The sequence below is a fragment of the Leucoraja erinacea genome, chromosome 13 (assembly GCF_028641065.1).
Source record: "Leucoraja erinacea ecotype New England chromosome 13, Leri_hhj_1, whole genome shotgun sequence".
Lineage (NCBI taxonomy): Eukaryota > Metazoa > Chordata > Chondrichthyes > Rajiformes > Rajidae > Leucoraja > Leucoraja erinaceus.
In genome coordinates, this window is record NC_073389.1 from 46,280,504 (window position 1) to 46,293,718 (window position 13,215).

General features: G+C 45.9%; 1 protein-coding gene across 1 annotated transcript in view; it reads left to right on the plus strand.

The window, feature by feature from the left end:
• The window catches only part of LOC129702994 (cell adhesion molecule DSCAM), a 207,478-nt gene that overhangs the window by 508 nt on the left and 193,755 nt on the right, over positions 1 to 13,215 (plus strand). The window contains exons 1-2 of the mRNA XM_055645130.1: positions 1 to 2,757; positions 6,059 to 6,334. The exon at positions 1 to 2,757 is cut by the window's left edge and continues 508 nt beyond it. Coding sequence (XP_055501105.1) covers positions 2,532 to 2,757; positions 6,059 to 6,334 — 502 coding nt within the window. The 5' untranslated portion in view covers positions 1 to 2,531. The remainder of the gene's footprint in view (positions 2,758 to 6,058; positions 6,335 to 13,215) is intronic.

Here is a 13,215-nt window from a genome sequence, read left to right on the forward strand (position 1 = left end):
AGTGCCATCAATGCACTGTTTAAATAACCATCAGGTTTAAATTCCCATGCCTGCCCTTAACTGAGAATCTATAAAGATCAGGGAATATCGATTAAGCTGGCAGTCTTCTCTCTTGATAAGTGAAGACCAAGACCTGAACTAATTGAGGCCTTTCAAATCATCAAAGTGGTTTGAAAGGTTAGACATCATTAAAATGCCTATCAAAAACAGAAAATGCTGGAAAAACTCAGCTGGTTGGGCAGCATCTGTGGAAAGAGAGACAGAGTGTGGGAGGAAGCCAGAGCTGCTGGACAAAACCCACGTGGTCACATGGAGAACGAAGAAACGCCAGACAAAAAGTGGCCGTGGTCAGGATGAAATCCGGTCTCTGGCGCTGTAAAGGCAACAACTCTACCGCTGTACTGCTGTGCCGTCCTAAGGTTTATACAGAGTGAGACAGACATGAAAGGTTCTGGTGAGGTGAGTGCAGCTTAATGCAGTGGGGTTTAATGACCTGATTATGTGGCGTAACATCCCGTGCAGTACATAGCTGGTTTGCCGAGTACATGGACTGCTGAGGGGGGGTAACGTTGCATCCAAATTATCAGACTAGCTTTAGTTTTTGCAGATCCCGCCTTATAGAGTCATAGAGTTATAGAGTGATATATGTGGAAACAGACCCTTCAGCCCAACTCACCCACACCAGCCAACAATGTCCCAGCTACACTAATCCCACTTGCCTGTGCTTGATCCATAACCCTCCAAACCTGTCCTATCCATGTATCTGATGGGATAGTCCTATCCACAACTACCTCCTCTGGCAGCTTGTTCCATACACCCACCACCCTTTGTGTGAAAAAGATACCTCTCAGATTCTTATTAAACATTTTCCCCTTCTCCTTGAACCTACTGTATGTCCTCTGGTCCTTGAATCCCCTACTCTGGGTAAAACATTCTGTGCATCCACCCGATCTATTCCTTTCATGATTTTGTATATCTCAATAAGATCTCCCCTCATCCTCCCTCGCTCCATGGAATAGAGACCCAGCCTACTCAACCTCTCCCTATAGCTCGCACCCTCTAGTCCTAGCAACATCCTTGTATCTGTTTCATGTTTCTGGCCCTTTTCCACCTTTTTGGCTCATGAGTTCTGTGATCTTCTCGTGCGAGCTACGAACCCAGGAAATAGATTGAGATCTTTCACGTGTCATTGGCATCACAACAGCGCAGTGGCGCAGCAGTAGTTGCTGCCTTCCGCCACCAGAGACCCAGGTTCGATCCTGACTTTAGGGCTGTCTGTATGGAGTTTGTACCTTTTCCCTATGAACACGTGGGTTTTCTTCAGGTGCTCGGGTTTCCTCCCACACATTTCAAAGACGTGCGGATGTGCAGGTTAATTGGCTTCTGTAAATTACCCCGAGTGCGTAGGAAGGAAAATTTAGGATAACATAGAACGGATGTACAGGTTGTTGGTCGGTGCAGACTCAGTAGGCCGAAGGGCCTGTTTCCACGCTGCATATCTCAACCAAGCTAAACCGGAGACATATGTGAATAGGTGGTAAAAACTGTATTAAACAAGGACCATATCGAGTTTAATTCTAGAACCAGCAATGCAGTTTGTTTGAAAAAAACCTGCATCCTTGGGGACTGTCCTTAAAAATACAGCACTGTACAAATATTTTCACCAGTCGGGATGGCAGGGTGTAGCAGAGGTAGATTTGCAGCCTTACAGCGCCAGGGACCCAGGTTCGATCCTGACTATCGGTGCTTGTCTGTACGGAATTTGTACGTTCTCCCCCTGACCTGCGTGGGTTTTCTCCGAGATCCTCCCATACTCCAAAGGCGTACAGGTTTGTAGGTCAATTAGGATAAATGTAAATTGTCCCCAGTGTGTGTGAGATTGCGTTAATGTGCAGGGATCGCTGGTCGGTGCAGACTCGCTGTCTGCTCCTATGACATGATGTTATGATATTATGGAGGATCTTTGGCCTGTAACATTCACTCTGTTTCTCTCCCCACAGTTAATGCCTCCCTGTCCCTTGCTTTGATTAAAGATTTGACGCATACGTTGACCTTGCATTGATTCGTACGGGTGTCAGGGGTTATGGGGAGCAGGCAGGAGAATGGAGCTAGATAAATCAGCCGCCATTGAATGGCGGATTAGACTTGATGTGTAGGAAGGAACTGCAGATGCTGGTTTAAATCGAAGAAAGACACAAAATACTGGAGCAACTCAGTGGGACAGGCAGCATCTCTGGAGAGAAGGAATTACTCCAGCATTTTGTGTCTATCATGGCGGATTAGACTCTGTGGGCTGAATGGCCTAGTTCTGCTCCTTGTACATATACTTATGACCTTATGAACTTAGCATCTGTTACTGTGATGTTAATTGTTATTTAGATTATTGTCTCGTGTACCGGGATGCAGCTAAAAGCTTTCTCGTTGCGTGCTATTCAGTCACTGTGAAAACGCAGCTATGCTTTCTCCCCCCCCCGATAGATCCCGTCAACTCGGCCCCGACGGTTCTGGACGGGTTTAGCCACCGGGTGGTCATGGCAGACCAGCGGGTTGTGTTGCCGTGCAAGGCCTCGGGCCAGCCCGCGCCCAAGTACCGCTGGGTGAAGGACAACGCCCCCCTGGAGCGGGGCAACCGGTTCAGGCAGACGGTCACCGGGCTGCTGATCGTGAAGACGGTGCCCGCCGACACCGGCAACTACATCTGCGAGGTCTGGAACAGCTTTGGCAACGCCGAGGTGGTCGGCCGGCTGAATGTCAAACGTAAGTGAATGGCGCAGAACTCCCCGCCATCACGGGCAAGACGAATCGCTCACAAAGATCTTTCGCATTACGAGAATGATCCCTGGAATGAGGAGGTTAACCCATGATGAGCGTTTGTTGGCACTGGAAGAATGTGGGGGGGGGGAACTCATTGAAACGTACAGAATAGTGAAAGGCTTGGATAGAGTGAATGTGGAGAGGATGTTTCCACTGGTGGGAGAGTCTAGGACTGGAGGTCATAGCCTCAGAATTAAAGGATGTATTTTAGGTAGGAGATGAGGAGAAATTTATTTAGTCAGAGGGTGGTGAATCTGTGGAATTCTTTGCCGTGGAGGCCAAGTCAGTGGGTATCTTCAAGGCTGAGATAGATTCTGGATTAGTACAGGTGTCAGACATTTTCAAGAGAGAGAGGGAGCACTTTTGCTAAGAAACAAGGGATATGGGGAAAATAGCAGGAACGGGGTACTGATTTTGGATGATCAGCCATGATCATATTAAATGGCGGCGCTGGCTTGAAGGGCCGAATGGCCTACTCCTGCACCTATTTTCTATATTTCTATGTTATGGGTAGAAAGTAGGAGACTGGGGTTAGAAGGGAGAGATGGATCAGCCATGTTTGAATGGTGGAGTAGACTTGATGGGCCGAATGGCCTAATTCTACTCGTATTCCTTATGACCTTATGACCTTAAGACGTAGGTGAGGCCACACTTGGAGCACTGTGTTCAGGTCTGGTCGCCCTGCTATAGGAAGGTTGTCGTTAAACTGGAAACGCTTCAGTTCTGGTCCACCTGTTATAGAGGAAGGATGTTATTAAACGTTAAAAGGGTGCAAAGCGTTTTGAGGGTGAAGCCAATGGAGAGGTGCTCAAGAAGTCGGATAGAATGGCACAGTGGTGCAGCGGTAGAGATGCTGCCTTACAGCGCCGGAGTCCCGGGTTCGATCCTGACTGCGGGTGCTGTCTGTGCGGAGTTTTACGTTCTCTCCGTGACCGCGTGTGTTTTCCTGTTTCCTCCCACATTCCAAAGACGTGCAGGTTTGCAGGTTAATTGGCTTCTGTAAAATTGTCCCTAGTGTATGCAGGATAGATCTAGTGTACGGGTGATCGTTGGTCAGTACAGACCAACAGGCCGAAGGGCCTGTTTCCATGCTGTATCTCCAAACTAAACTAAACTCAACTATACTAAGCTGGTGTAGCCACATATCTCAGGGAACCCAGAACATGAAGGGAATTCAAACAATTGCGTCAATGTTAATATTGGTGGGTTACTGGATTAGGAAGCAATAGACCAACATACAGAGAGAGTGGTGCTAACTTGAATGAATCACTGGAAGATGGGAGGCCATTTGGATGTCATTATTAAAGGGCCTACATCCACGCTGTATGACTCTATGACTCAACTCAGTTAAAACACTGAATCATCAGTCTCAGTTCATGTGATTTGAAATCCCATTGAAGCAGCATGCCACTTATGATGGCCAATTATTTTTCAATAAACATTTTGATGAGTTCTTTGAACAGGACGTTTTGTTGGGGCATCAAAGAAATTGAACTGACTGCTGTGCAAATGTTAGCTGAGCATCGTGTCAATACAGTCTTGCTGAACAACACGTTATCAGCAGGCAAGCGGGAAGTAAATTCAGACTTTCACCCGACGTTAGTTGCTGGAAAGGAAAACATGGCAAAGTGAAGGGTTCTGTTTATCTGATCGGAAAGCACAAGATGATTTAGATGTGGCCTCGTTACCTTGCTAATGAGGTTCAGGAAGCAATCAGGCTATTGAAGAGATAGAGTCTTCTTCTTGCGTAAGCTGCGCACAGCCTAAAGTTGTAGGTAAAATTCTTCTATTTGATCTTTTGTTTGTGCACGTCAGGTTGAAACAGGGTGGACCACGTGAAGGTTGCAATCCCAAGAGATAGTGATAGTCATACAGCGTGAAAATAGGCCCTTCGGCCCAACTTGCCCACACTGACACATGTCCCATCTACACTAGTCCCACTTACCTGCGTTTGGCCCACATCCCTTTAAACTCGCCCTATCAATGTACCTGTCGAAATGTTTCTTAGATAGTTAAGGCAATAGTACCGGCCTTAACTATCTCCTACGGCAACTCGTCCCATACACCCACCATCCTTTGTGTGAAAAGGTTACTACCTAAGATAACCTATAAGACCTTCTGACCTGGTGCCAGTGCTAATGCCAAGAATGCCGTGCCCAGGTGGGCCGAAGGGTACATTTCCGCGCTGTATCTCTAAAACTAAGAGACAACTTGTTCAACAGAGGGTGGTGGGATTGACACACAGAGGGTGGTGGGATGTTGACATATGCACACAGAGCAAAGTAGGGAGGCAAGATGATGCCAGCTGAGGGGGTATGATGTTGGGAGTGGATTGGAGCTGAGGGTTTTATGCACAGGTGGCATGGATAGCAAGAAGCAGTGTGGAATGAGCTTACAGTGGAAGTGGTGATGGCAGGACATGGGGGTTGAGCTAATGGGAGTGGGCATATGGCAGCCGAGGGAATTTAGGGTTCCTTAGAGTGCAGGAGGTGGGAGCAGGGGAAAAAAAATTATACAGGTGTAGGGAAATCATGGCCTGAATAGCTGTAATTGTTATATGGTTATACTAAATTATTTATGAAATCGATGGAATAGAGTGACTAAATCTTTTAAAAGGGAATCAAAAGCAAGAGGACATGTGTTTAAGGTGTGAGGGGCAAGATTCCAGGGGGACCTGAGGGGCAACTTTTTCACTCAGAGAGTGGTGGGTATATGGAACGAGCTGCCACAGGAGGTAGTTGAGGCAGATACTACAACAGCTTTCAAAAGACACGTGGACAGCAACATGGAGAGGAAATGTTCAGAAGGATATGGGGCAAACGTGGGCAAAGGGACTGGCTTAGATCTTGGATGAATTGGTCTGAAGGGCTTCCTTCCAAGTTGCATGACCCTATGACTCTTAATAGAGTCATGTGGTTAAGAGGCTTGAAGTTTAAAGGAAAATGGGTCAAACACAGGCAAATGGGAACTTGGTACACAACTTAAATGCATGAACAGTTGAGCCGATGGGCTTGTTTCCCTACAGTACATATCTGCAAGGTAAACCAACTGGCACAATGTCATGTTTCCATCTGGCAAATTCCTCTTAATGCTATGAAGGCAGAGAATAGTGGAGTGAAACACAAGAGGTAAAGTGTATAGTTCAACATGTCGAGATCAACATTCAATAAGGTTTTGTGCAAAGGTTATCCAACAGGATGAGAGGGAGGCTCAAGCCATCTCTTGCTCTCTTTTCAATGGACAGAGCCGCTGAAGGCAACAGTGAGCCCGCGCAAGGTGAAGACCAGCGTGGGCAGCCGCGTCTCGCTCTCCTGCACCGTGACCGGGGCCCAGGAGTACGCTGTCCAGTGGTACCGCAACGGCAAGATCACCGCCCCGGGCAAGAACGTCCGCATCACCGGCAGCAACCAGGAGAACCTGGCCATGGACGGAATGGCCAACAGCGACGGAGGAGCGTACCAATGCTTCGTGAAGAAAGGGCGCGTGTCAGCACAGGACCTGGCCCAAGTCATTCTGGAAGGTTAGTGTCGAGGCGACTGGTCGAATCCTTTTTATTTGGAATGGAATGGAATACTTTATTGTCACATAGAAAGTACATGCAGGAATAGGCCATTCGGCCCTTCGAGCTAGCACCGCCAATCAATATGGTCATGGCTATCCAGAAACAGTACCCCGTTCCTGTTTTTTTCCCCCATATCCCTTGATTCCGTTAGCCCTAAGAGCTATATCTAACACCCTCTTGAATACATCCAGTGAATTGGCCTCCACTGCCTTGAGTGGCAGAGAATTCCACCGATTCACAACTCTCTGGGTGACAAAGTCTTTCCACCTCTCAATCCTTAATGGCCTACCCCTTATTATGAAACGTGTGACAAGGCGCAGTGACATTCTTTACTCACATACCAAAGGTATACAAATAGCGGCCACCTACGGCACTGACAAATTTACAAAGTTCAAAGTTACAAAGATCACACACTGTACCTATCCCCACCGCGGGTTCGATCCTGTGTCTATCTGTTCAAGCCCTCTAGGCCTCGCGCAGAGAGACACTCCAGGAGGCCATGCGGACTTGAACGTTCCTCTAGAAGATCGACCCTGAGCCTCGCGACCAAGGCCTTTTAAATGCCCAGCGAACCTGAGGGCCGAACCACACGGGGGTTGTCTCGTAATCACCTAATTACAAATATCGACTAACCCCATACATAACAGGCATTTCTCTAACCCAATGATACAACAGTTCAATACATCGTATTCACAACGGACTTCGAGATGAAGTCAACTTGGAAACATTTACCCTGATTAACAGAACTTCTAGACAAGGTTTAACACCCCATCCAATAAACGTCCAGCAGAGCCAGAATCTGCAACATTATTTACAAGCTATTTACAAAGTGTATGTCTGGTTTGCAGTCACCCAATCCATCTATGCATTTAGTACCAGATTGACAAGGCTTGCAAGGCTTCCCATTCTTTGCTTGTGAATTGTATCTAAGTTCCAGGCTCTCTGGCACCTCTTGCTGCCTGTTCTAACTCTGCAGAGAGCAATCCCAATTTGACCAAATCTCCCAGCAAGTCCTGAGACTTAACCCCATCTTGAAGTCCCAACTGGTCCAATTTAGCCAGGATTAACAAATGGAAGATGTTATTGCTGTTGATGAATTGGCAGCCACACTCAATGTTTTATTGATAGGTGGTGTCGATAGCATGGAGATTGTGGTTCTGAAGTCCAAATCGCACCATAGATCTGTATATTAGAAACAATATAGAACAGGAGGTTATTCAGCCCATCTAGTCTGTGCTATCCCCAGCCCATACAAATCCCATCTGAAAGCACTGATTGACTGTTTCCATATTCGAAGGCTGCGAATCCTGATAGGAACCACTCTGTGCAAAAATATTTATCTTCTCGTCCTCCTTGTATCCTTCATGATCTTGTAGATGATGTCAAATCTCTCAATCTTCTTCACTTTAGAGACAAGCACACCAGCTTATCCAGTGTAATGTTAAAACTGAAATCCCTCGTTCTTTCTAGTAAATCTCCCCTGCATCCCTTCCACGTTCTTCCTAAAGTGCAGCAATGAGAACTGGACATAGTATTTGAGCTCCGTTTTTGAAAGATTCAGCATTCACATTATTCCCTTTATCATGTCATGTTACCCTTTACCTTTTCTAAATGGGGAGAGAATCCTGAAATCGGAGATGCAAAGGGAGGGACTTCTGGTGCAGGATTCCCAAAAGGTTCATCTGCAAGTCGAATCGGTAGTAAAGAAAGCAAACGCAATGCTAGCGTTTATTTCAAGAGGGCTTGTATACAAAAACAGGGGTGTAATGCTAAGGCTCTATAAGGCGCTGGCCAAGCCTCATTTGGAGTATTGTGAGCAATTTTGGGCACCATATCTGAGGAAGGATGTGCTGGCTCTGGAGAGGGTCCAGAGGAGGTTTACATGAATGATCCCAGGAATGAGTAGGTTAACATATGATGAGCATTTGGAGAGGATGTTCCCATTAGGGGGAGAGTCTAGGACTAGAGGTCATAGACTCAGAATTAAAGGACGTTCTTTTAGGAAAGAGACGAGGAGGAATTTCTTTAGTCAGAGGGTGGTGAATCTGTGGAATTATTTGCCACAGAAGGATGAGGAAGGATGTGCTGGCTCTGGAGAGGGTCCAGAGGAGGTTTACAAGAATCATCCCAGGAATGAGTGGGTTAACATGTGATGAATGTTTGACAGCACTGGGTTAGTACTCGCTGGAGTTTAAAAGAATGAGGGAGGACCTCATTGAAACATACAGAATGGTGAAAGGCTTGGGTAGAGTGGATGTGGGAAGGATGTTTTCACAAGTGGGAGAGCCTAGAACTAGTGGTCATAGCCTCAGTGTTGAAGGATGTTCCTTTAGGAAGGAGATGAGGAAGAATTTCTTTAGTCAGAGGGAGGTGAATCTGTGGAATTAATTGCCAAAATGTGCATATGATCATAAAAGGGACACAGAGGAAAAAACATTTTTACACAAAGAGTGTTTTTTTTATCTGGACTCACTGCCTGTGAAGATGAAAATATGGATCTGTGCCTTCAGAATAAAACTGGATGTGACATAATGCAGTTCAAGGGTCAAGAGTGTTTTATTGTCATATGTCCCAGATAGAACAATGGAATTCTTACTTGCAGCAGCACAACAGAATATGTAAACACACACACACACACATATATATATATAATAGACCAAGTGTGAACCCGTTAGGCACGTCCCCCAATACACATACATATGTATATACGCACATGCGTACGTACGTACACATATAAAACAAACTATAATAGTGAAATAATAACAATAATAGTCTATGTAGTTCAGAGCTTATTTGGAGGTTTGAGTTTAGAAGAATGAGGGGGCGATCTCATTGCAATGAACAGAATAGTGAAAGACTTGGAGAGAGTGGATGAGGGGAGGTGTTATCACTCATGGGAGAATCTTGGACTGGACGGCATAGCCTCAGAATTCAATAACGTTTTTTTAGGAAGGAGATGAGGAGAATTTTCTTTAGTCAGAGGATGGTGAATTTGTGGAATTCATTGCCACTTTATTGAATGGCGGATTAGACTTGATGGGCCGAATGGTCTAATTCTACTCCTATCGCTTATGACCTTATGACATCATGCCTTCCCATAATTTGTGGAAACTATCTTGAAGAATGACATTGTCTTCTCCATTTGCACCATTAAAGATAGACGCAGTTTAAGGATAAAGGGGAATTTTTTTAGGACTGAGATGAGAAAAACATTTTTCACACAGAGTGGTGAATCTCTGGAATTCTCTGTCACAGAATGTAGTTTAGGCCAGTTCATTGGCTATATTTAAGAGGGAGTTAGATGTGGCCCTTGTGGCTAAAGGTATCAGGGGGTATGGAGAGAAGGCAGGCACAACTGAGTTCGATGATCAGCCATGATTATATTGAATGGCGGTGCAGGCTCGAAGGGCCGAATGGCCTACTCCTGCACCTATTTTCTATGTTTCTATGTAAAATGCTGGAATAACTCAGCGGGTCAGGCAGTATCTCTGGAGAGAAGGAATAGGCGACGTTTCCTTCTTCCCTGACTCTCAGTCCGAGGAAAGGCCTGGACACGACAGGTCGCCGATACCTTTTCGTCCAGCGGTTTGCGTCTGTCTTCGGCGTAAGTCAGCATCTGCAGTCCAATCCTACACAGGCTAAACCGCTCTCACAACCGACCCACAGTTTCACCGGGTAGTGTCAGGAAGAACGAGAAAAGAGTGAGAGAAGATACGAGGCACGTGGCGTTAATTTCCTCTCTTAGAGCGTGTCACTTTGTCACCCAATAATGTCACATTTAAATCATCTGATGCAAGATGTGCCATTTGCTGATGAAATTGCAGTTTAATCTTGGCAGGGAGATTATATTTGGCAAATTTAGAGAATGCTAAGGGTACCTCCTGATCTGGTTGCCACGGCGACAGTCTCATGTGGCATATTGATAATCCATAATGATGTAAAGGGAAGGGGTCTTATCACAGAGTGACAGTAGGAAAGATTTCAAAGACACACAAGTCTCACTGGGAGAATAATGTCCTCTTTCATCTCTGGAAAAGCCGATCACAGAAATAAAAAAAAAGGGTGTCTGCGCATTCGGAGTGCACTCGCCGAGTTATCTACAGTGCGCCGGGTTGCGTTCGGCGCACAAAAGCCTCGAGCTTCCCTTTCTTCTGAGGATCGGCCGCATTATGTGAGTTAGCGGTTTCGGGGCGAAGACGCCATGTTTTACTGCGGCCAGCGGAGAGAACCGTGAGAGTGAACGCACCCTCGTCCCTCAGCCCTCACCTCACCCCTGACCCACCAAAGGCATTTGGAACCACCGCCTCAGCATAAATTTTTAACAACCACCACTATTTTTAAAGCACCTGGTTTTGACATTGAGATGCTTGTACTGAGTCAAGATCCTCCAGCTGATTTAAAGATGGGATTTTTTTTCCATGCCTGGATAACTGTGCAAAGCAACGGGTTCATTGATCAGTATGAAATCTCACCTGAGAGCCTTCTTCCTTTAGAATGTAAAACCTCTTCCAGATATTTTTCTCTCTGAATATTTATTTGAAATTATCTACGAAACAGGCCTGAGCTGAAAGGCTCACTGGTAAAATATAAAAACCAGTGAACAGTTCCGAGGCACGTCTTTTCGTTCACTCAGATGGATCTTCACTGCGAATCTATGGAATTCTTTGCAACCGAACGCTGTGGAGGCCAAGTCAATGGATATTTTTAAGGCAGAGATAGATAGATTCTGGATTCGTATGCGGGTGTCAGGGTTTATGGGGAGAAGGCTGGAGAATGGGGTTGAAAGGCGAAGGTAGATCAGCCATGATTGAATGGCGGAGTAGGCTTGATGGACCAAATGGACTAATTCTGCTCCTATCACTTATGAATTTATACACTTCATTCATCAATATCCTGGCTGACTGATTAGCCACTGCTCCACAAAACTTAATTCCCTTGCTCAACCCAAATCTTTCTATCTCATTCTTGGAAATGTCTGTTAAACCAGAGACAGCAGCTCCTTGAGAGAGAGTATTCATTCTCCCATAATGTTCAGTGAGAAATGTTGCCACTTGATTTCACTGACAAATACTCCAGATCTTGTTTCTGGATTTCCCTTGCATATTTCTCTACTGAAACATATGTCCCCCCCCACCCCCTGTCCTCCATCCACAAACAACTATGTTTGCACAATAGACACAAAGTGCTGGAGAAACTCATAGAGGGTCAGGCAGCATCTCTGGAGAAAAGGGATGGGTGAGGTTTCTGGTCGGGACCCTTCTTCAGACCCGACCCGAAATGTCACCCATCCTATTTCTCCAGAAATACTGCCTGACCTGCTGAGTTACTCCAGCTTTTTGTACCTGTACTTTTCTATGTTGTAAAGGGAAGATTGTGATGCCCTGTTGCAAGCTCTATGCTACTGCCCAGTTTCACCTTTTCCCATTCAGAAGGAACCCGTGCCTGCCAGCAGAGAAGACCCCAGCAAGGAGTCAATGCAGGATGAGAGAAAAGAAAAATAATTGAAGCATGAAATGCGGATTGTGCCTTTTATCCAGATACCAGATACAACGTGCCCTATTTCCTAGTGAGCTCTCGAGGGACTATTTCAATAAGCAGATTAGTGAATATGAAAGAAAAGTGTCAGAAATTTAAATTAACACAGCGACTTTCTTTAAAGCTCTGAATAAAGTCTTGCCAAAGTACTTAAGGATGTTTCCAGCTAATAATAACACTTAGAAACCAGCTGTCATCCTGGCATTTATTCCGAAAATCAACTGTGCTCGCAATTTGATTCAAGTCCCCTTGATCGTTTCAGTCTCCACGTTGACCTTTACCCTCATTCTGTGTTCGCTAATACGGTGAGTGTGGAAAGAAACACCTCCAGTTTAAAGATTCTGATGAGCTATTGAACCTGAGAGCATGAAGGGGCTGGGCTACTATGGGTGCAGTGCAACGCTGGGAAGAGAATCGGTACCATCGGACATGTATTGGATGTGGAATAGTGAAAGGCCTGGATAGAGTGGATGTGGAGAGGATGTGTCCACTATTGGGAGAGTCTAGGACCAGAGGGTCTAGCCTCAGAATAAAAGGACGTACCTTTGGAATGGAGATGCGGAGGAATTTATTTAGTCCGAGGGTGGTGAATCTGTGGAATTCATTGCCACAGGCGGCTGTGGAGGCCAAGTCAATGGATATTTTTAAGGCGGAGATTGACAGATTCTTGGATGGCAGGATGCCAGGGGTTATGGGGAGAAGGCAGGGGAATGGGGTTGAGAGGGAAAGACCGATCAGCCATGATTGGCAGGCGGAGTAGACTTGGTGGGCCGAATGGCCTAATTCTGCTCCTATAACGTATGAACATGAGCTAAAGAGTGGTGGGTGCCTGGAACACACTGTCAGCGGTGGTGGTGGAGGCAGCAGGAGATGCTCCCTGGCCACAAAGGCGTTTGGGTGAGGAGAGGAGATGCTCAGTAGTTGATGTATCAATGAGGAGAGGAGAGGGCCGCTCCAGTACATCAAGTGCGTGGACTGGGACTTTGGGCTTATTGTAAATGGCGCCAAAATATGGCGACTCGTGCATAAGTGATTAATGCAAACAGTATTTCACTGTCTGGTGCACACGTGGCAATAAAGCACCATTGTTCACTATTAAACATTGTAGGTCTGACCTTGTCACCAAGCAGAAGGAGTATGACAACAAAGAAGTCTTTCTGTGATTGTAGATGGCTTAGTTTAGACCAAATCTGGAAAATTAGGTACAGTTCTGTCTCCATACCTCACAGCGCCAGAGACCCAGGTTCGATCCTGATCTCGGGTACTGGCTGTGTAGAGTTTTCACGTTCTCTTTGTGACCATGT